General features: G+C 37.5%; 1 protein-coding gene across 4 annotated transcripts in view; it reads right to left on the bottom strand.

The window, feature by feature from the left end:
* Positions 1-25,232, bottom strand: part of Slc44a1 (solute carrier family 44 member 1) — a 184,141-nt gene that overhangs the window by 132,061 nt on the left and 26,848 nt on the right. For all 4 annotated transcript variants that reach the window (XM_078047905.1, XM_040286123.2, XM_013360504.4 and 1 more), the window contains exon 2: positions 4,338-4,427. In XM_078047905.1, coding sequence (XP_077904031.1) covers positions 4,338-4,427 — 90 coding nt within the window. The remainder of the gene's footprint in view (positions 1-4,337; positions 4,428-25,232) is intronic.

Genomic DNA, 25,232 nt, shown 5'->3' with positions numbered 1-25,232 from the left:
AACTTTTTCTGTTGTTCTTGATTCTAGGCAATAAAGTATAAAGTTTACCTTTGATGACTTTTTCTTCTTCCCTGGGATCAGAGGTGCCACTGTGAAATCTTAAATAAGTTATTGAACATATTGAATATATCTCTGTAGTTCTGTTTCCTAATCTATAAAATGGGGAAAGTGATAACAATAGTGTATGCAGCAATGAATAGTTTCGAGTATTAAATATCTGTGTCTGGTGCTAAAAATAATGGCTAGCTGCTGGTGAGCAGGGATGACACTTTCCATGGAGGCACTCCTGTTAGGGCCATCCAGCCTCCTCTCTTTCCTGCCTCTGTGGCGTAAACTGATCTGAGCCAGTCCTCTCTTCTCTTCCCTGATACACTTTACTCTGAGAATGAAGTAAGTCTGTCCCAGATGGGAAGGATTTAGCCCACAGGGTCCAAGTCATTTTTACCATGGAGTGCTTCCCTGGGCATAATCAAGTGCCCGTGGGTGACTATTTATTCATGCGGCTCTTGTCTCCTGAGGTATACAAAAACCATGGTTGGGAACCCAGGAGGAACTGGGGTAGGATTTGAGCTGAAAAACTCTACACTGAACCTGTAACACAAGAACCTCACAGTCCCCCTTGCTCTGTCTCTCGTTTGCCTGCAACATTAATAACCATTGATGTTACTGGTCTTATTTCTCTCTCTCTCCTTTACCATTATCGTATTTAAAAATTTTCACCTTTTACTGTTGCCCCAGCCTCAAAAGTGGCCTGTCTAAAATCTCTTCCTGCTTCCATCTTCAACAATAGCTTCTAGGGCCACACTTCTAACCCAGACAAATCACTTATCAACACTCCTGTGGCTCATCAGTGCCCATAACAGAGGGTTTCAACCTTGGCTGAACACCAGAATCACAGAGATTATATCATAATCATTGAGGTGGGTCCCAGGAAAGAAATTTGGTTTTGTTTGTGTTTTAGTGTTCCAGCTGATTCTAACACTCAGCTATGGTTGAGAACCACTTGTTTACTACCTTAATTGAAAACAGAAATGTAGAAGTGCAACGTTACTTGTAATTTTTTAGAGCAGGGTAAGCATATGCCCACTAATTTCAAAATTGTGATGAAAGTTCAAACATGGGAGATGATAGCTCTCAAGAAGTCTGATGCCAATTTATTTTGAAAAACATCCCACGTTCTAGACAATTCAAGCATAGAAAATCCTTGAAACTAAGGGAAGAAATAAAAAAGAAGTATCAATAATGAGGAGATAAACGCGTATAAATAAGGATTTAATGATAGAGAGGAGTAAAAGATGACAATATTTAAAATATTTAAGAGCTTTAGCTTTTGAGAGTACCAAAAAGTGAGCAAAGAATTGCAGATAAAGACAATAGAACATACACATGGTTTGAACATCAGGCTTCAAGGTAACAAAAGTAGCCTGTAAAGGAAGCAGGCAGGTGGAGCAGTCGGTGAAAAGAACACACTCAGAACGTTCCAGTTGTGCTCTGTCCTTGCCACTTATTAGACAAGCTAAGCTTTACATTTGTACACCTCGTCTATAAGCTGGAGATAAAACCTATTTCACCAGGTAACTGGGAAAATTTAACAAGATGAACACATATATGAAAGTGTGGAGCATAAATCAATGCTCAAAAAATCTGTAGAGAAGGTTTCTTTTAAAAATACAGGGTGAGTATCCCTAATCTGAAAATCTGAAATCTGAAATGCGCCCAAATCGGAAACTTTCTCAGTGCCAACATGAGCCGCAAGTGGAAAACTCCACAAATAACTTAGTGTGATGCGCTGCAGCCCAAATGCAAGTATACTGAAATAATGTATAAAATTACCTCAGGTTAGGGGCTGGGGTTGTGGCTCAGTGGTAGAGCCCTTGCCTAGCATGTGAGGCACTGGGTTCGATTCTCAGCACCATATATAAATAACTGAATAAAATAAAGGCCTATCAACAACAAAATTTTTTTTAAGTTACCTCAGGATATATGCATAAGGTATATATGAAACAAAAGTGCATTTCATGTTTAGACTTGGGTCCCATCCCCAAGATACCTCATTATGTATATGCAAATGTTCCAAAATTAAAAAAAAAAAAAATCTGAAACCTCAAACACTCTGGTCCCAAGCATTTGGGACAAGAGACATTCAACCTGTAGTAGAGAATGAACTCCATGGGGGCAAAAATCTTCTAAAGAAAACATATAAAACAAATACTCAGAAGACAAAAACCAAAAAAACTTTGAACCTCTGCTATGCCAGTAAAATGGGCAATAGAACATGACAATTTCTTCAGTTTCTATACAGCAAAATTTGATGTTATCTGAATCCTATAAAAGTAGTCTATTCAAAAAATCATTCCCAAACAAATGATGCTATGCCTGGCATTTAAAAGTACACACAGTGGGTCTTAATTACCATCATACTGAAATCAACATTATATTAATTACCATTGCATTAAAACGTTTCAGTAAACAAATAACTCCTTAGTCTCAAGTCACTCCCAAATCAGTCTATTAACATTAATGACTGCACTTTCCTGAGCTATTTTAGCACAGAAAATCAGAAGCACCTGGGGTGGCATGGTACATGTTTTTATAAACATAATTTTGAAAGGTCAGCTACTGTTTGTCCCAGGGTTGCATTAGGGGGTAAGGAAAGGCTATGGACTAATTCTGTTAACAAAAAACCTTCTCCACATCTAAATGAATATTTGTGCATACTGCATTTCAGTTGTCATTCCCTTAGAATGCTATTCCGTTAAGTAAACTCTTGAACAGTATCCCATACATCATAAGTTAGGAAATGGGTATTTTGACCCTTTCTAAATATCTTTCTTTTGGAGAACCTGCACTTTTATGTTTAAATTAAACACTTCTTACTTTATTGAATTTCTTACATCTCATTAAAATTTACTACTTTTTTTCCTTGGTTCAGGGGCAGAACTGGTACCTATAATTGTGACTAGCCAAGATTACAGTTGTTCTGTGACTCACAGATGGCTCTTGTGAGGTGAGCAGTTATGGAGACACACAGAATAAGGTTTTTCTAAAGGTCTTCATAAAAGTATGGGAAGAAGAGAGTTGAAAATATGCTTGAGGCCTGGGATTGTGGCTCAGCGGTAGAGTGCTTGCCTAGCACAGGCGGGACCCGGGTTCGATCCTCAGCACCACATAAAAATAAAGGCATTGTGTTGTGCCCATCTACACCTAAAAATATAATAAATATTAAAAAAAAGAAAATATACTTGAGTAAGATAAAGGCTGCCTGAGGAAGTGTACTTGCATTCTGTGTAGCAGAAGACTATGAAAGAGAGCAATACTGTTATCACTCTGTCCCTTCCACAAGCAGGAAAAGGGAGGTAGAAAAGAGCACTGGCCCCAGTAGAGACCAGGCTTTGTTCCCAGCTCTGCCATTAACTAGCGGTGTTGCCTGGGGATAGACATTTCCATTTCTGGGTTTGATGTTTTAATCTATAAAGTACAGATGATGGACCAGGTGAGGCCTTCCAAGTCCTTTCTAAATAGCTCTAAAACAGGTGTTTGTCTTTTTACCAGCCCAGCACACTGGCAGTGACTCCAAAGCCAAGAAAGTCTGCGTCAGGCACCCTGTCAAGGCAGAGTGGAATGTCAGCAAATAACCACACACCCAGCACCATGCACCAGGGACTGTGCTCCCCATCCCATTGGAAAATCACCAGGTCTCTTGATCTTCCACGGAGAAATGTACTCATTATACAGTAGGCTACAGGGGCCTCTCATGGTCTGAAGGAGAAAGAAGCAGTGGGGAACCACCTATCCAGGAGGAACTAAAAAACGTCACAACTGGAAGTACTATAGATATCATCTAGTAACACATCTACTTTTCTACAAAGGAATACCAAGCCTCTGAGAGAACTGATTGGTCTAAAAAGATAACACTCAGGCTTATGTGTATGGGTTTTGTCCGTTTTGTACTGCTTATAATTGGAGGGACTAAGATACCATTTAAGCAGGCTATTTCCCCCTCAAAACAGTTCATTGGTATCTAGTAACCCTTGATTGATTGATTGATAGTCGGTTTTTTTTTTTTTAATGAAAAGTAAGATCAAAATCAAGGATCAACTGGGACCCTTCTCTCATTTGCTAGATCATTTCAGAAGGCCAGAGCATTTGACCTAAGTTTCTATGAACTGTGATCTTGACAGAGTGGTGAACAGATCATCCCTGGCCCTGGAACTGAGAATCCTGAGGAATTACTCAACCCATTCAGCACACATATATACGAAGTTCCCTCTCAAACCAACTCCCCATGTTCCCTTGGATTACAAGCGTGGATTTGGATCATCTGTGAGTTTCCTTACCATCCCAATGCAGAAGAGGATAAAGAGCAGCAGCCATGGTATGTCTGTGCAGCTACGGTCCTCCAGTGGCTTCCATTCTCTTTTGGAGCTCTAATTGAAAACATAAAATAAGAGAGCCTAGTCAATGTTAAGTTTAGTTAAAATTGGAAAGGCAGGACTGGGGAATGTACTCAGTGATAGAACATTTGCCTACCAGGCACAAGACCCTGGGTTCAATCCCAGTATACCAAAAAAGTGGGAAGGGCACAAACATATCATCATATACCAAGTTATCTTCTTAGCCAGACAAGTTTACACAACTCAACAGTCACCTCTTCAGAGAAACTCACCCTAAACTCCTCAGCTGACCCTCCACTGGCTCCACTCCCACTCTACTTCCAGGCCAGGGACAGTATGAGAGTAGTGCATTTTTGGTACCTCTGCTGGAGTGTTTTGCATGCTAAACTGTTATTCTTAGTTGTCAAGCTGTATCCCCAGCAGACTGCAAGCCTTGCAAGGGAAGAGGGCATCTCATTTACCAGCATCAAACATGATTCCTAAGTGTTTATGATGTGTTCTCAGAAAAGGCTTTTTAAAATGAATAAACTCACAAATGAACAAATTCTTCCAACTTCAGTCTTAGTGCTAGCTTTTTCTTTTGTGTGTCCAGATGCTGGACTTAAAAAAAGGAAAAAAAAAAAAGATTAGAACATGCTCTCTATATGTTCTCTTCTGGGAAGAATTCCCATCAAAATGAATTGCTATTCAGGGGTAGATTCTTCCAAGTGAAATAAATTTTTTTTTTCTTTTTAAAGAGAGTGAGAGGGGAGAGAGAGAGAGACAGAGAGAGAGAATTTTTAATATTTATTTTTTAGTTCTCGGCGGACACAACATCTTTGTTGGTATGTGGTACTGAGGATCGAACCCGGGCCGCACGCATGCTAGGTGAGCGCGCTACCGCATGAGCCAAATCCCCAGCCCAAGTGAAATAAAATTTGAGAAGGAAAAATTCAATATTTCTGACAACTCCTGAACAAGCCTACTCGGACATTCATTGTGTTCCTAGAAAATATTAAATAGTTCCTAGATCAAACACAGATTCCCTAACCAAAGAACTGGAGGCATTCTGAAAGCTAATTTGCAAAATATTGATTGGAATTCCAAGTGCATTTCCCTCCCCCTCCTTATTTGCAATAGTCTTGTGTTCTCAGGTCAGCTCACACATTCTTTTCAATCAAAATGTATCTGAAGTGATACCCCTGAGCTTTCTAATGAACAAACATCCCTGAGTCTCACAGCATCTCATGGAAACAGAGCAGAGAAGGTAGCCCTGAGAAAGTTGGGGAATGTTTCTGCATCAAGAAGCTGGAGTCCTCCAGTGGCTTCCAAGAAAAGATCCAGGAAGCTGTGTGGAAGGCTTGTCAGTAGGAAGGAGGTACAAGGGAGCTGGAGATAAGGGAAGCCTCTCCTATAATTAGTGCTTGGATGCAACTGGTATAGTTCTCCCTTCTTCTAGAACAATAGTCTTAAACCTTAGATCCTTTGATAATCTCACGAAAGCTACAGATTATTTTCCTGAAATATATATTCACAGAATCTTCATAAAACTTTAGGGGGAATTCAGGCTCCAGTTTAGGAAACTCAACTTTAAAATAGTTGCCTTACTGACAATGAGGACAGAGAATCTGAGCTCCAAACCACTTTCTCCTGCCGACGCCTAAAGTGTTAACTAGACAAGTGTCTTGTTACCACCTTCCACTGTTCAATTGTTGCAACAAAAACACTGAGCTTGTTCCCAGACACCCACATGAGAAAACAAAAGAACACTAGTTAGTCATGGAAAATAACCTTGCCACAAGACTCTAACTAGCGTTAAAAAACCAAGAATGAGTAGGCAGTTTTTTCCAAAGGAATGCAGAACTGTGGCATTATGCAGAGAACTTATCTCTCCCTCATTCCGACATCAGCTAGCTACATGACTTTAAAAAAAATTACTTTATCCCTTGGATGGCAGGAAGGAGTTAGACTGGATCTCTTGGGTTCCTTCCAACTCTAAAAATCTATGATCAGGAATGAAGTTCTGTGACAACTTTTGTGATGATAAGAAAAACAACTGTAAAATAATCTGACAGTATTCCCTGTGTTATTCAAGTTTGAGTAAGAATGCCGGTATTGTGGTGTTCATTTTGGAAGACAGTGGCTCACAGTGCGAACAAAGAATGTTTCTTTGTATTAAATAATTTCAGTCTTGAATAATGCCCATTCTAGTAAAACTACTCACATACAGAATTTGGACACTGTTTTTGAAATTCATCATATTTACTCTGTAATAATTTGTATATCAACAGCTACCTTAAAATACTTGGTTTTAATAAACAGTATGGGGGTGGGCTCAGGTTGATCAAGTACTTTCTTTACAACAATTTTCTTACTATTTTCGCTTTAGGCCAACACACAGTTTGCTAATGCTTATATTTTCATCTACAACATCAGGAAGAGGGATTCCACTCTTGACAAGAAAAACCCAAAGAATCAACATCTCAACAGTTCAACTTGCTGTGTGTGCCACTGCTGTGCAAAACACACAGGCAGTCTGTCACTGGAGACAAGAAATGGGGAGGCAGTGGAGTTATGTATGAAAAACAGTGATAGAATCCAGAGTGGAAGAGCACAAGGACAGTATGGTCACCCTCACTCCAACAGAGGCAGGCTGCTCAGAGGAGGGGTGCTTCCTTCACAGGGCTGCTTTGAGGACAGAAATGTGGCATTCCTTGCCTAGTGAGTACTCAGTTGCTTGGTTATTGTTATTACTTACCTATAATCTTTTCAGTTAATCCTCTCCATATTGTTATAATATCCTCTTACCAGATGGTTCTTTCCAAAAAAAGGGGTTAAAATGAATATTAGACTTTCCTTTACCTATAGATGTACTGAAATTTTGACTTATTAGTGACCTATTTTATTTTAGCAAACACTCTAAATGCTACGGGTGGGTGATCGATTACCATTAATCAGAGAGTAGGCCTAAATCTACATGTAGTCTTCTACCTCCAAAACTGCTCTCTGGTGTAGGCATCATACCTATTTAACAGAGGAGGAAACTCAAGCTCTGAAATAAATAGTCAGCTCAAGGTTTCACTCTTGGGCTCCCAGAATATGAATACAAGTCTGTGATGCCAAAGCCAGCTCCAACAAGACTATTGTCCTTTAGTCAGTTAAGAGCAACAACTCCCATTAGTGTTTCCTCAATGCAAAAGTTGGAAGCCAGGCTGATAATTTAAAATTCTATAAGTGCAAAGAGAGTGAGTGAGATGTGTTATGAGCCATGAAATTTCTCAAGTGAGTCAGGAAACCCCACAGTTGAAAAATTTTAATGATTCTTTATCAGATTTAACCAAGTGGCAACTAGATTTAATGCTATGTTTCTTCCAATTAAAATTCCACATAGAACTAGCAAATCTAAAACATTTTGTAAAAGCGCTTCTTAAATGTGATTTTTTATGCCTTTTTCAAATTTTACATGAGATTAATATAGGCTGTTAATAAATGTTAGGTCTTTCCCCCATCACAGAATCATGCAGTCCAAACATTTAATAACAGTGACTGAGACCCAGAGAAGGAAAGGGAAGGGACTTGTCCAAGGGAATACATGTATTTTATCCATGATATCTTGATTCTCAAAACAATTCTATAATTATCATATATTCCCAACTTTCCTATTTTGTACAGGGGAAACCACAGTTCATGGAAAATCCATGTCAGAAACCTAAATCCTCAAACTCCAGCAGAGAGATAGAAACTATTAGAAACAGCCTCGGAAATGCTAAAAATTAAAAAATAAATATAGTAACAAATGAAGAATGCCTTTGTCAGTCTCACTGCTAAACTAAATATAGCTATGAAAAGCATCAGTAAACTCAAAATATGTCACATTATCCTAACTTAAAGACAAATCAAAACAAGAGTGAAAATTAAAGAATCCAAGAACTACTGGATAATGTCACATAAGCTAACATATGTGTAACTGAAACCCAAGTACAGCATAAAGAAGCCAGAGGAACTAGCTCAAGAAATAATAACTGAAAATTTTCCAAAAATAATTTTTAAAAATTAAAGCACAGATTTAAAGAATTAGAGAATCCCAAGCAGGATAAACACACACACACATACACACACACACATCCCTACACACATATTCAAACTGTGGAAAATCAAAGACACAATGGTCATAATGAAAGGTAGTCAGTATTATTTTTTGTTTAAAAAACAAAAAAGACATTACATTCAGAAAAACAAATATTATAGCAGATTTCTCTTTAGAAACTATGCAAGTAGAAAACCATGGAATGGCATCTTTAAGTTGCTGAAAGAATCACAGGCCCAGCATCAATACCCAGAGGAGTGCCTCTCAGAAACAAAGACATTCTTAGACAAAAAAAAAAAATTAGCAACAGATCTAAACTACAAGAAATGTGAAAGAAAGTTTTTCAGGTAGAAGGAATATGATACCAGACAAACTTGGAGATACAAAAAGAAAGATTTTCAAAACTAGATACAATGAATATTTGAAGTTTTCCATGGTAGAAAGTTCTTTTTCAATGTTGAAAAATATAGGTGTGAATATATTTGTATAACTGCATCCACATCACATGATCTTTTTGCACATGCATACAAGATTAATATTCTTGAAAGCATATTTATAATTTATAATATAGGTGGAACATTCCTAATTTCCCTAATTAAAAAAATCCAAAATCTGAAATGTTCCAAACCCAATACTTTTTGAGCACTGTTTGATATGATGCCACAAGTAAATTTCCACACCATGAAACTTTGTTTCATGCACAAACTTATAAAAGATGTACAAAATTAACTTCAGGATAGGTGTGCAAGGTACATATGAAACATAAAGAAATTTTATGCTTAGACTTGGGTCCCATCCCTAGGATGTCTATTTTATACATAGGCTGCACTCAAATTTGTGACCTTTCTGCTTCACCTCCCCAGCAGCTAAGATTATAAACCTATGACACTACACGCATGGCTGTAAATACTTTTAACCTAACTTTCTACGTTGTTTCAAATGAAGATACAGTTGTTAAGAACTGTGTCTTATTTATGGATAATATGCACACACAGAAGTATGGTAAGTGATATGTCATTACCAATTAGGTCAAGTTGACTGTCACTGGAAGGCATCAGCAACAACAGGACAGGTAAGGGGGGCCAAGGCCAGGGGGTGATTACATAGAAAAAAGTCTGGCAGCTTTGATTCCGAATCAGACAGGCAAAGCAACGATCCAGATTTAAGACAAAAAGAGTCAAATAGGTCTCAAATATGGAGGCACACAAGGTGCAAAGCCCTGGAACCCAGATAATATCTAAAGGCAAAGACTGTGAACACTCCCTGCCCTATTTTTGTATTCTTTTTATGCACACTATCTGTAGACTACTTCCTCCTAATTAAGACAGAGGTATAAAGCTGCTCAAAATATTGTTATGGTAATGTTACCTAATGCCCTGAATCTTTCCTTGATACACCAGGTTTTTGTAAGATTTTTTGCAAGGTTCCAAAATAACAGAAAATGTGCTAAGAAAAGGTTAAGTCAATTATTCTCAGCTAACTGATTTTCAGATAATATTCTTAAGCATTTCTTTGGTTCTTTAAATCACCACTAAGCATCGCATAAAAAAAAAATGCCTATATTTGAGATTCAAAGAAGGGTAAGATAGTTCCTGCCTTCACTGAGCTCTAGTTTAGTGGGAAAGATACAAACCAAGTACTATGATATCATGGACAATGTCAAAATGGAGACACGAAAGAGGTATGCACAAACAAGAGATGGGGAGCCATTAAGTAAACATTTCTGAGATCTGTTGAAATTGCCTTATAAACTTTTACAGCTTATATTCTGAGGCAAACACTGAAATGTCTAAAATAGAATGTGTGGTTTGCCCCAAAACACACTAAAAATTTTTGCAAACTGTGGTGAGAAAATATTGACTGCCAAATAAGAATTTTTCTACTCAGAGCCAGGTGAGGCAGTGCATGCCTGTAATCCCAGCTACTCAGGAGGTTGAGGCAGGAGGATTGCAAGTTCAAGTCAGCCTGCACAATTTCCACCTTGAGGGTGTAGCTCAGTGGTTGAGTGCCTCTGGGTTCAATCCCCAATACTGGGGATGGCAGTGGTCCCGTTAAAAAATGTTAAGTAGTAAATATATTCCTAGAGCATATAGAGCATTAGGCTGGTTTTTTTTTTTTTTTAATGAACCATTTCTCACTTTGTGTTAAATTTCTTTATACATTTAAAGATTTTATGGCTGCAATTAGTAAGAGGTCTTTGAAATGAGGAAAAATAATTTCCTTTATTTCCAACATAACTAGTACAGGACTATATTTACCAAGCTACATTTTCACATAGATGTCACTGGTGAGATATCTATTAACCCTGGTTAAGTACTATCTGGTCATACATATCAAGAGTGCTACAACTCGGAATTTCTGACATGCTAAATGACTCCCTTGTCATTCCCCCAGCATAAGCCAGAAAACTGTTTACTTCTACATTCAAATAACAAAAAATGGCAGGCTGGGAGGCTGATCTAAAAGAAGAAAAGTGGTAGACAGGCAGGGTCAAGCCTGCAAACAAAGGACAAACTGGTGTTGATTCCAACCTCATTGGAGCTGGAAATTCACAATGACAGCACTTCCTATACACTTTTCTTCATCAGTTGGAAGCTATTCAAATATTTATTACTGATTAAAAAAGAAAAAAAAAAAGTACTGAAGCTTAGAGCTTTAAGCAGAATTAAGATTATCCTTATGCCAGTTGTGGTGGTGCATACCTGGAATCCTAGTGACTCAGGAGGCTACAGCAGGAGGATCACAAGTTCAAGTCCAGCCTGGGCAATACACCAAGACCTTGTCTCAAAATAAAAAATAAAAGGGGCTAGGATGCAGATCAGTGGTAGAGCACATCTGGCTTCAATACCCAGTACATATTTATATATACATATAATCCTTGAGATGAGGTCAGTGACACATGCTTGTATTCTTACAGGTTAGCAGCAAGGAGAGCTAAGCTGATGGGTCAAGAATTGCACATAACATGAAGCTGACACCTGATGACAAGTTCATGAATGTCAACGTTATGTGTGCCCAGATCTTTGTAGCACAGGTCCATTACTGCTGCCTTTCCAGATTCCAGCAAAAGGCCCACTATGCCTGTGAAGGCTAAAGCAAGCTCAAATATGACCTCTTGCCTACCACAGATCCCCAGAAGTATTCTGACATAGCACTGAGTAATCTGTTGAATAATTAACCCTCAACTCAATTTTTTTTTCTTGAATATCAGTCTTTATTTCCTGGGTAAACAGATCATTTCCAAAACAGCCTCACAGTTCCACAGCTGTGCTGCAGTTTTCACTATCCCAACCACTTCCTGGTACAGCCTAAAGCTACTGGAATGGTCACTGAATGCCTCTATCTCCAAGGTCCCTGCTACTTATGTGACTTGAGTACATATGTGGCAAACATTGGCCAATCTGTGAGGACTAACTTTTGCTCCTGCCAATCTGTTTTACAGTATTAAAGACAAATTGTTGTACACTGAAAATCTCCAAAGCTGCCTCCAAGGACATACTGCTTCATTAAATTCTCCAATACAATTTTATTTGCACAGAGTAGTTACAAAAGAATAAAAGAGCTGATGTGTATCATTTTTGCCACAGTTTTCAATAGAGTGAGCAGACATGATGAAGTTGGGTAGCAATAAAACATGGAGGTTTGCAGCCTTCTGTTCATCGCACCTGCAAATAAAATCTTGTAATAGGATTTTTTGAAAGACACTGCCTGTCCTTTGGGAAAGCTCTGTCAAGGGCCTGGAGTACATAACTTCGTACAGGTTACCATAAGTAATCTGTTTCATTTGCTAAGCCTGGTGATGGCAATTTATACTGGAAAGGTAAAAATAAAAGCATGATTTTAACAAGCATTTAAAGGTTATAAGATACATTGAGTGGAAAGATATAGGCATTTGTGTCCAACTGCTTTTCTTAGTTCGTGAACTTTATGCTAAATCACATTCATCCATCTAAGGAAAAGGGAGGAAATGGCAACTACAGCTGCTTTATGAGTTGTGCATTTACACCATGATAGGACGATCACAGGGAGATATGTAGGCAATGACTTCATTCTTCTTCCAACTTCCATAAAAATAATTGTGGGCCTTTTGACTTCTCAACGACTCTCTCTCTCTTGAACATAAGCCCATGATAATTACTGGGCAGAAGTTGAGTTAATCCTGCTCTGCAACATAGCTAATAACATCTTCTGCCTCTATCATCAATGAAACACCATCAAAATTACATAAACAAGTCCTGCCTGCAATCTTCAGGCAGTATTTCTAGTTTGCCTTTCTCCTGAATCAGTGGTAAGCAGTCCTTTAAATTTAAAATTGCTATTTAACTTTAGAAAATTATGGTTTTTATGGACTTCATTTTTTCCCATCACATCTTACAAGTGTTAAAACTTCTTCAGAACTTGACAATGCTGCAGACAGACTGGAAGGACCAAAGCTCTACTTTGAACCTCCTACCTCATATTTTTTTAGAGTGAGTCTCCAGAGTTCTAATAGGTTTCCTAACTTTTCTTGGTTTTACTATTGTATTTTTTATTTCATGGGTATCCATTCTAATATCCTTACTTCAATCTAACTTCCTTTCCGGGCTGGAACACATAAAAACTGACTTATGAAGGCTCTATGCCTTCTACAAAAGTTACACTGATCATAGCAGGTGAGTGGTTGGAAATGAGTAAATTTGTTTTAAATCAAAATCAGGTACTGTCTTAGTTGATGAAGATGTGTTTAGTCCACAGTAGTCATGCATAGAGATAAATATATGTTCAGTTCTAGGGCAGTGACCTAAAAACTCTAGAGCAAACCAAATCCCTTCTGTGATTTGGAAAATAACTTAGGAACACACAAAACGTGGATTAGGTTCCCTTCCTTTCTATTCCTTTGTGCACACTATGTCTAAACCATTGTCACAGTAATCATCATTCTATATATGTTTATATATAAACACCATCATCTATATTGTTTCCCCAATAGATTATGAGCTTCTTGAGGGTCAGGTGGCAAGATGTTAGGGCAGACATACTTACTGCCTCTTGTGCATGAGATCAATTACCTAAAAAGTATCCTATTGCACTAGAGGCTGGCTCCTTTCACCATCAACATACAGTATGGCATTTCCCAAAGATGTCTGCTCATTTTTATGAGAATAATAAGTTCCATATTTAAATAAGTTTTAGAAATGCAAGCTAATGAAGTCTAGTCTTTTGTGTGTGACTTCTTTGAGCCTTTAAATCACAAAACTCTCCAAAATTTATTTGGTCATAATCTTAGTGCAACCTTTAACCCCTAGCCCCTAACCTTCAATGGTTAGGATGCTACTCCCACTGAACAAATTTCAGAAGCAAAGACTGGCAACACTGGTTAAGACCATGCTGAAAACTGAAAGTAACACAAACTAGACATTCCCTTTTAATTTAGCAATATGCTTCAAAACCAAAGGAAATAATGTACAGCATTATAATAGCTGCACATGGTATGTTCAATGAAGGGCTGTATGAGAAATAATTAGAAATTAATTAGATAATAATAGAAAACAGCTAAACATGAGAGTGGGATATTATACAATCATAAAAATAACTATGAAGGCTCTATAGTAACATATAAAATTGATTATGATAAAAAGTTATGGCAAAAAAACAGGGTATGAAATTCTCTCTGTGATCTGGTCATACAGCTAAGTAAAACAGTACATGCAAGTGTAAAAAAGCACTGGAAAGAGATGGTGTAATTTTTAAAGTTAATTTATAATGTTTCCCTATTTTGATTATTATTAGTGCTATTTAATTGTGTGTGTGTGTGTGTGTGTGTGTGTGTGTGTGTGTGTGTGTGTGAGAGAGAGAGAGAGAGAGAGAGAGAGAGAGAGAGAGAGAGAGAGAGAGAGAATATGAGAATATAAATATATTGGCTTCCATTTATCCAAATTATTCTTTCTCTACTTCCTCACTATAATGACAGCTATAAAGAAATAGAGTATGAAATGCCCCCCCCAAAAAAATGTTTAAGTCATTCTACCTGACACTTATTGATGGGAGATCAGAATATTTCAAACTTCATTAGAAACTGTATGTTGAGACTTACCTTGGCAAGGCCCCTCTTAAAGAAAAATGGGAGAACAGGCAACCTTAGAAAGTCAAACTGGTGAGGTGATGAAAAATGAAAAAGGGCCCAAACCTGGGTTTCAGTCCTAGCTCTTGTTCTTCACAGGGGTGTGATCAGCTGACCTGGGCTTTCTATTTGTAGGGTAAGAAACAATCCTTTTGAAGGGGTTTTAAGTTTCTAGCTAAGACCAGGCCCTAAATGATTGTTAATGCCCTTTTCCAAAGAGCTAGGAGAAAGTCTTCCCTGTGAGTCTTCAAAAAAAAGTAAATTCCCACAAAATTCATCTCAGACATCTTTAAATTATTCCCATACCGTATATACATTCTAAAATGTGTAAAGAAAATAAAACTGCAATAAAGAGGACAAAATTTTTCTCTCATGAAAAAACAACTAAATAAATAAAATGTGTAAAGGAGATACCACCAGCGGAAATGAATTAGCATACAGTTGTATAGAAAACTGTGATAAAAAAACAGTGACTTTTAAATAATAATACAATAAGAGCAACTGAAATGCCTTCCTTATATCTTAAAAATTCCCTGAGATTTATTGAGACATAATGGAGTAATAAAAATTGTATATATGTAAAGTGTACAATGAAGTTTTGATACTGTATGCATAAGAAGTCTTACTTTTTTAATGAAAATTGAAGGAAACTCCAATTCTGAATCCTACATCCAACCAAACTACTAAAATATCCACTTGTTCAGTAAATAGTTAATTATCTTCACATGAATGAAGGCATGTTGGAGCTTAAGAGATTAGGTCACTTTATTTCACCTTCCAGCTCCTCTACTCTTGCTTATACCTCCTTCATCTCCAGGTTCTGCTTTTTTCTCGAGCTTTTAAAACATGATCCATTTGACTTTACAGGTGATGGTTGGTGAAATGATAAACAAAACTGCACATATTTTATTGAAGGTGGAAAAAGTTTGGATCAAACATAATTAGGAATATTACCAAAATAATCTGTTTCAATATATGCACTTAAAGTACTTATGGGACACTATTACCATATTAAGTTGCAGATTATAGCTAATATCACTGAACATATTCCATGTACCTGACTCTTTGCTTTATTAACCCATTTCATCTTCACAACAAAACAATAAGGTTGATATCAGTATTATTCCCATCTTACTGATAAGGAAGTGGCCAAAGCGACCAAGTAACATGCCCAAGCCACACAGCCTACAATAAGTTCTACTAGAGGGACGTCAAGCTGGCAGTTGGGGTCTAGGAACCATGACTACTCTGCTCTGCCATATTTACTGTCCTCAGCATATAACACGTAACACCGTGGAATGATCTGTGTGGAAGTGAGAAGGAAAAATTTAAAAATTGGAAGCATAAGAATTGCAGGAAAGATACCACAGTATGTTATATTCTGTAGCTGAATTAATCTAAATTATATTTTCACATTGTTAATTTTTGTTATAGGAAAATGTTATGTCCAAATATCATATTTAATATTTAAAGAAAACAGTGATGTTTAACAGGTAGAAACAATTTAACAAACTATTGTTTTCCCTAGGCACCTGTAACTTTTTTCTATGTTTTGTAAAATGATTGTATTTAAAAAATATATAATAATATGTAGTGCTATTTTACTATTAAAAAATCATAAATAATATCTATCAATGTATAAGTGATTAAATATAGTATGGACCATTAAATATAGGTGGTCCAATGAAGTAGTGATGCAGGCCACAGTATGGATGAACTGTGAAAACACTACGTGAAAGAAGCAGACACAAAAGACCAGATGTCATACAGTTCCTTCCACATGAAATACTCAGAATAGCTACATCTATAGAGACAGAAAACAGAATAAAACTTGCCTAGGGCTGGGTAAAGTTAAGGGAAAATAAAGAATGACAGTAAATGGATATCAAGATACTTTCGGGAGCAATGAAAATGTTTTAAAACTATGGTGATAGTTAACAGAACTGTGTGAATATACTAAAAAAAATCACTGAGTGGGACACTTTAGATGGGTGAATTACATGTAGAATGTGCAATTACTTGTCAATAAAGTTGTAATATATATAAAATAAATCACATAAAAATACTTGATAAGGGGTATGTTGGCCACTTCACGTGTAGTGTTCTCTTAATTTCACAACACCTCCATGCAAAACACTTTTCATATAGCTATCAAATCAGGTATATGATAAAGTAAAAGCAGAAGAGCTTTAACTAAAGTAAAAAGTTGGGTAGTAATGAAATTTAATGAAGAAACGCATTTGCTGAGAAATCAGAAGTTATTTGAATAATGAGATAAAGTGCTGGTTTTCATAGAAAAGTTCAGTTCCTCTGTAGTCATTACAAAGGTAAAAGGTGAATAAAGATACAGAGAATTAAAATACATTATAAAACAGATCACAGTAGAGCTGGGAGGTAGAGTCATCTTAAAGAGATCAAAGGAAAAATAGGCCAAAACAAAACTGGACTGTGATATAAACAGTTACAGAAATATCAGGCTTCTCAGAAAAAAAAAAAAAAGGACTATTTACTTATTAGTACTTATTAGGTGCCAGAATCTGGACTTAGTCATTTATACTGAAAAATGGAAGTCTGAGAAATCAACCCTGATACTGCCCTTCCAAACTGTCTTGGGAAAGGGGCACGAGGGGAGCAGACTCATGCAGAAGTGTCATTACTACTGAGTAGACAGTTGGGCAACTGAGTTGCTGCTACACCATGAATCATCCAATCTGTTCCCCTTCTTCTCATCCCATGACATCAGGCACCTTCTGACTGGCCTCTGGCTTCCCAAAAGTTGACAAGCATGTATGTATAACAAAACTTGAGGGCTACAAAAAAAATAAAACCATGGAGCAACAGAGGCTATTGCATCTACCCAGGGTCTGAAAGAATATACACATACTAAGCTGTTAACCATCATTATCTCATGAGGTAAGATCAGATACATATTTGAACTGGATTTTTAAAAAACACATTACTTCTCTATCAAGAGTAAATAAAAGGCTGGGGGTGTAGCTTGCCTAGCATGTGCAAGGCTCTAGTTCAATCCTCAGTACTACCAAAAATAAAAGAGAGAGAAAAAATAAAATAATTCTCAATAATGATTTGGTTTTATCTCATGCTAGCCAAGCTGACAAAATTTTTCTATCCTGCATGTCAGCTAAATCTTCAATAAATTAGGCTTCTGGGTTGACACGTGTCTTACGATGCTGTTTTACATGAATCTACTATTAACAGAAGGATGCACGCTAAATGTACTAGCAAAATTATAGCCTCCAAAGCCCCAGGGCTTAATGAGTTGTAAGGTCAAGGATCCTTAGTAAAGCCTCTTGGCAGCTGTCAGCTGGCATTCTCTGGTAAAACCTGAACCACACCAAGTACTCTCCATTTAAATACTTTAGGCAGAAAATATTGAAGAGCTATAATTTAGAACACAGCTAGAGAAGTTCCCCTAGCATTTACAAACAGGCAGCTCCTGGACTTGCAAACCAGCCTTAGCTAACTTTGAAAGCAAAGAGGTTATATTTCTCCATAGTCAACCTCTACTACCCTCTCTCTGCCCTTAAATAGACCAGAACCAGGGAGGAAACCCCAGGAAAATGACAGAGCTGAGTTTAGCCTGGCCATAGGATTTGGGTCCTACGTCCACCTACACTCTTACCTGCTGCCTAGGCGTAGAGCTAAAGGTCATAGCACCCTGCAGCCATGGGTACTGAATAGGAGGTAAAAAGTTCAGCATTAGATAAACCAGTGGCCTTCAGCTACCCCAAAGAATGATCAGCTGGTTATGTCCAAATGACTGCTCAGTGTGAGGATGACATATGGTCACTAAGTCTCCAAATCCTATTTCTTGATAAAACCCAACTATTGAAAAATTAAGACCCAATTATTTAAGTCTAAATTAGAAAAGAAAATAACAGACGATTCAAATATCAAATTGACAGCTTGACTAGAAGACAATTATAATCCTTTCCAACCTTGAGATTCAGTGGTTCCACAATCAGTAATGGCAGGAAAATACATGGGCACATCAGAATTTGAAGTAATGAAAACCAGCTAAAGATCCATAAAATTATTACAGAAAAATACCAGAATCACCCAAATTGGTGAGGAGGAACACTGAATCATCAAATTAATACCCCTGTAAATGACTGATACTAAATATGTTCTTTAAAAAATTGACAAAGAAAAATGAATGTTAATGGACCAAACTGGAATAAATAAGTGCTTTAAAAACAACCATCTGTAAGTCTGCACACCCAATGAGTCATTAAAATATCCCACTCTAAATGGATGGAGTTGGAGAAGATCATGCTAAGTGAAATAAGCCAATCCCAAAAAACCCAAGGCTGAATGTTTTCTCTGATATGCAGATGCTAATTCACAATAGGTGGTGGGTAGGGAGGAATAGAGTTACTTTAGATTAGGAGAGGGGAGTAAAGAGAGGGAAAGGGCTATGGGGATAGGAAAAAGGATAGCAGAATTAAATAGTCATTATTACCTTATGTACATGTATGACTGGACTGATGTGATTCTACAATATGTACAATCAGAAAAATGAGAAATTTTACCATTTATATATCTTATATCAAAGTGCATAAATGCATTCTACTGCCATGTATAACTACTTAAAACAAACAAAAAAATTTATAAGGCTAAAAAGATACTAATCTAAGTTTATCATTCTATGGAAATACATTATCTTTAATTATGATAGTAAAAAAAAAAAATCCTACTCATAAGAGACCGTTTGTCCAAAAGCTATCTTCCAAGCTCAGACAGACCTTAACAGGTTAGTATGCAATTCTGGCCACCCCCACTTGCCCACCAGTCAACCCTCTATGCATACATATACAGGTACTTTCATTATAATGTAAGATTAATCTTCATAAACCCCTTAAAAATAAGTACTTTCTCCCCCCTCTTTCCTCTCTGTACCTCTATCCCAATTCATGCCAACTGGTTTTCTCTGTATTCCGTAAACTAATAATTCTCAATCATAGCCTCCAGATAATCTTCCCAAATAATGATTTTCAATCACAGCCTTCAAAAAACTACACAACTCCTAATAACATGGCTGCCATATTCAAAGTCTCCACATCTCTGAAATCCAATTAAATCCTTCTTCTTTCCACAAAGTTGCTCTAGAGAATAAACTAATCTTCCTTTAGAACTAAAGACCAGACCATAAGGGAACAACCCATCCTAAGATGGCACATACAAGATGGGGTTGCCAAATGAGCGGCTAGTAGTCATTTATTGTGGAACAGAAGAACCCTTGATAGAAGCCCTACACAAACAAACATGACACAGGACTCCAAGCCTCCATACCTAAAACCTTCCCTTCCTGACAATATGGTGACTTCCTGGCCACTGTGAGGCACCTCCTATACTACAGGTCACTTTGTCACTGTCCAGACACTCTTTCCTGATTATTCACAGCCATTTCCTCACAATTAATCTTTCTAGAGATTACACTTATGAAAATTATTACAGGCAATAATTAAACCAAGTCAAATGAAAAGTTAAAAATAGAGAATGAGAATATAAACATGCAGAGACAGAGGAACATAGTGAAACACATGTACAGCTCCCAAGAGTATCAGGGGTTTCAGAAGAAACCACCAGAGAAACCCCTCTGCTTTGATCCAACTGTTCTTTTTCTGCTATGCACTTGCTTAGCAACACCTCTCTCTGCCTCTATCCTCAACCATTGTATGATGGTCCCCAAAGGGGCTGTTCCGAAGATAAGCCTTAGCCACCCCACCAGGCTGTCTCCACTCAGAGATGGAGCAGCTCCCGACCAAGTGCTCTCCAGGGTGACACTGGGCATTTTATCTCCACCTCATGCCTCCTGGGAAGGCAGCTTCAAGCGGGAATGTGATCTGGGCTGAGAGCCACAGTTCACTTCCGTGACCAGGTGATCTTGAGGTGGCTTCTCAGCACGCTCTGCCATTTGTTATGCTTCAGCCAGTTAGTGAGCTCTAACTGTGCAAGATTCTGTGCCAACTCCTACTCTTGAACTTGTTCACTTGAAATCAGTCATGGTGGGAGCCTTTACATCATGGAAATCAGCAAATCTGCATACTTTTTCCTTCCCTTGGAGAGCGGGTTATGAAATGAGCTATGCCTCAGTTTGTCATCCCATTTCTGAGTTTTTTAGAAATACAGTTTCTAGAAATACAGTTTTGTACAGCCAAATTGATGTATCTTTGGACCTTTTCTCTGCTTTTAAGCTCTTCAGCTATTCAGATATTGTTCTCATACTTGCTTAAGGTTTCACGGAATTTATTTTAATACAGAGTGGGAGTTATCTAACATAATACCTAACCAATGGTCTGTTCATTCAGAATGGCTCCTTATATTTATACTATGGTATTATTTTTCATGAACCTACTAAAATTTTTTAGTTGATTTTCTTGTTTTCTATGATTTATCTCCTTTCCAATCATTATACTTACTTTGGTTTTATGGTTTATTGCACTAGTCAGATCTTTTGGAACAATGTTAATGATGATAGAAGGCTTAGGTAATTACATTCCTAATGTAAACAAAAAATCCTCTATTTGTCATTGTCAAGTATGACATTAGCTCTTAAACAAGTGGTTCTTCTTAAAGATGTACTTTTAACTTTCTAGTCTTTAAATGATTTTTTAAAAGAAATAAATGCTGTTTTTTTTCACTTTTTTGAGTACACTGTCAAATTGATTTTAGGGTGTTTCTTTACTGAATACCTATTTAATTAAAAAAAAATTCTAGACTATCTTTAAAGAAGCAGATCTGAATCTGGTCCTAGCTTTGGGTTAGATAAGGAGCCCCAGGGCAGCAGTACAGTCTGCTCTGCCACACTGTGCTTCCTGGATGAGCATTACCTCATACATGACTGGCAAACATGTGAATGAATGGAGTCTGAATAACAGAGAGATCAAATCAGCTCATGTGACTTTTTTTTCCCCTAGCATGTAATACTTTCAAGCCAAGGCAAGTTACCTCATGATTATTAAAGAGAAAGCCTTAGCAATAAAATAGAATCTCAAGGAAAAAAGAAAACTGAAAATCAACAGAAGTAACTTACTTTGGTTCAACTGGTGACTGATTCAGTGGCTTTAAACCACTGCACTTCCATTCTTTTAAGTTATCTGGCAAAGCTATGAATGCAGATGAGGAAGCGGACAGGCATTCCCCCTTTTATTAAGACAATGGCGATATGCCAAATCAACTTTTTACTTTTCATAAAAAAATGGTAGAAGATAATTGTCAAAGAAAGCACAAGCCCCAGAATTTAAGGCTACATAAAACTTCCTATGACACCAGAGTAAACACCAATAACTAACTGTGTTCTTTTTTGTTTTGTTTATTGGTACCGTTATTAGAACTTCTTGGTTACCATTCCTCAGTTTTCAGTGTTCTATCCTATCTCTATTTTCCACATCAGCCCTGCTGTTTTCAGTAACTGATTTTGCAAATGTGGGGTGACTTTAAGTTATTTTTGAGGTTTCAACTTTGTTCTGTCTTCATTTGCTTGATATTTTTCCAGGTTTACTAAAAGGTGTGGCAGCAGAAACATCTATATTCCTCACTAAGCCACTGGGTCTAATGCCACCTAAGCTTACCAAAGTGTAGCCTATTTGAGATCCAAGGTTTTTAGTCCAGTTTGCTAACAAACTTGAGTACTTGCCACCAAGGAACTTAAGACACTTGATTTAGACACTGAAAATTTAAATCATTAATCCTTGATAGAGTAGCTATAGAGAAGAGAAGGGGGTATGAATTTCTGAAGTGTATTAATGAGATGAGGCAGACCACTCACGACCTCCTCCCTCTTGTTCAGGATGCATAATAGCCTTCCCCATCAGGAAAACAGTAATTCTACCTCCTCAGGACCAAAAACCTGACTGCCACTTCCTCACAGCATATGTCCAAGTCAACAGGAAATGCTAATGGCTCTGTCTTCCAAATATGATGAGAAACTGACCACGTCTCACCACCTGTCTGCTACAACCACCCCAGTTAGGGCCACCATTACCTCTGTCACTGCCTTCTGTCAGCTTCTACCCATGACACCTCAGCACTCATTTTAATAAAGTGAGAGACTCACGATCAGAAAGCCAGAGCATGTTGCTCCCCTGTTCAATGTCTTCCTGCCTTGCTCAGAGCAAAAGCCCAAGTTTTTGTAATGCTTTACAATATCCTCAGTGTTCTGGCACCAACCACCTCTGACCTAGTCCCTTCCTTCCACTACTTCATCCACTCTGGCTTTCCTGTTACCCCTTTGGCCTCTCAGGATATTTTCAACTCCTGAAGTTTATAGTTATTCCCTCACCCTGGAATGCTCCTTTCCTGGATATCTGCCTGGCCTGTCCCTTCCCCTTAGGGAGCTTTTCCTAAATAGCCTGCTATAAACTGCAAACACACAAACACACACATAGAGTTGTCACCCCTTCCCTAACTTAATTTTCTTCACAGCAGTACAGATCTTCATCTGCTATGCTGTACATTTTACTGAAGCTCGGTGTTCTGTGCTGTATCCACAGTACCTAGAATAGTCCCTGGCTAGATGTGCTTAATTTCTACTTACTGAATGAATGTTCCCTGCATGAGGTGATGAAGTGACAGATTGAGATTGTGACTCTTGAGGCTATCACCTTAATCATCACAAATTCAAGAAATATTTGGAAGAAGATGAAGTGGCGCACAGAAGCTGGCTTTATTCTAATACGGTCATATGGCTAAGTTGTGAAAACTTGTTCTAGAGATTTATTGAGCTGCTTCCTCAGTTCAAGGATACTTGGAATTAAAGGGTTTTGAGTGGCTCAACTTGTCAGACCCCCTGGCGACTCTCAAGATTGTTCTCCTCGGATGTGACATGGCATCTGAACACACCAAAACTGAAACTGCAGGAGGAAAAAACAGGGGCACTATGGGCAAGATCAAGGAAATACCAGTGTTCTGACTCCAACTGGACGTGCAAACAGAGCAACTGGAGCCTACACTTGTTTTCCACACCTGATCATGCAGACTTCAAACACTGGAGAATACTTTCTAGAAATGAACCTCAAAAGGTCACTAATTTTTGCAAAGAGGACTTGTACTTCCACTGTCTGTGTTTGCCTCCGAGATATATCTCAGGGATAGACCTGAGGTACTAAGCATGTATCCCTCTGGCATGATGCACTTTTTCATAAACAAAATGCAAGCGCCAAAGCAGAATTTGGCCAATAAAAAGTCAATATTCATGCCCCTCTGAAGATGAGTTTACAAAGTGTAGGGCTTTCCACTATCCTAAAACTTCTGCCCAATTTGGGAATGCATTTCTAATGTTTGACACTGCTTAACACATTTCTTTCATGAAATCAAAGCTGGGGCTATCATCTTGAGGTAAACCTAGAGTCATGACAAATCGAGATATGCCAAAGTCATAGTTCACCCTATGGTCATATAGTATGGTTGCTTGCTTCTTAAAATATCACTTTCCTATCATTACATCAATAATGCTACATGACAGTCCAAGCCTTTAACTTTGTACTTTGGGGAAAACAAGTTTATTAAATTATTTTTCAAACTGATTTCTAATTAATTTTGAAACCATAATATAATAGATCTGTTTTACATCATTATTAAGAAATTAAACATCATATAGGCCCACACATGTGGACTTCAAATTAAACAATTTATTATTTTTAAAAGCATAAGTATATACTTAATAGGGTCAAGATGCTGGGACCAGTGGTGCACACCTGTAATCCCAGTGGTTCAGGGGGCTGAGACAGGCTGGCTAGTTCAAGGCCAGCCTCAGTAATGGTGAGATGCTGAGCAACTCAGTGAGACCCTGTCTCTAAATAAAATACAAAATAGGGCTGGGGATGTGGCTCAGTGGTTGAGTGCCCCTGATACTCCTGGTACTCCCCCCCCCCAAAAAAAAAAAACAATAACAACAAAATTGAGTCAAGGTTATGAAAGAGAAAAAATGTTACAGGATAGGAGAGTTAACTAAGGAGATATGATTGCTAAATGCAATGCAGGATACTGGACAAAAAAAAAAAAGGATGATAGTAAAACAACTGGAAAAAACTAAATAAAGTATGTAGTTTTGTGAATGGTATTATGACACTGTTAATTTCTTAGTACTGATATATGTACTAGTCATGGAAGATTCTATGATTATAGGAAGCTGGATGAAGGGTATATGACAACAATGTGTACTCTTTTGCTCAGTAAGACTAACATTTCAAAATAAAAATTAAACCACAACAAAATTTTAGGCATTTTTAGGGTAACATTTAAAAAAAAATAAAAGCAAGACAATGTCAAAGTTGCTGTTATTTAAAGTTATTAACATGGAAAAAAGAAAGTCTACAGAAATCTGGAAATTTAGGTTCTTTCAATATGTGAATTTCCAAAACCAGACAAAATGAATAACAAAATCTTCCATTTGTACAACAAAATATAAACAGATCCAAACACATATAAAGGCAAATTACCTCAAAATAATAATAGTGCCACACCTATATAGACTTTAAATGATATAAAGGCTAGAATAAACTATTATTTAACTAATACTGGGTATGAAGGACATCTAAAGGAAGGGATTTAAAGTATATAGTGGTTATCTCTGTTGGAATTATGTGTTAGTTGGCTTTTCACTACTGTGACTGAGCTACCTGACAAAAACAACTTGAGGAGGAAAAGT

This window comes from Ictidomys tridecemlineatus, chromosome 4 (genome assembly GCF_052094955.1).
Source record: "Ictidomys tridecemlineatus isolate mIctTri1 chromosome 4, mIctTri1.hap1, whole genome shotgun sequence".
NCBI classification, from domain to species: Eukaryota; Metazoa; Chordata; class Mammalia; order Rodentia; family Sciuridae; genus Ictidomys; species Ictidomys tridecemlineatus.
The sequence above is the reverse complement of the archived record's forward strand: the minus strand, read 5'-3'. Positions and strand labels throughout refer to the sequence as shown.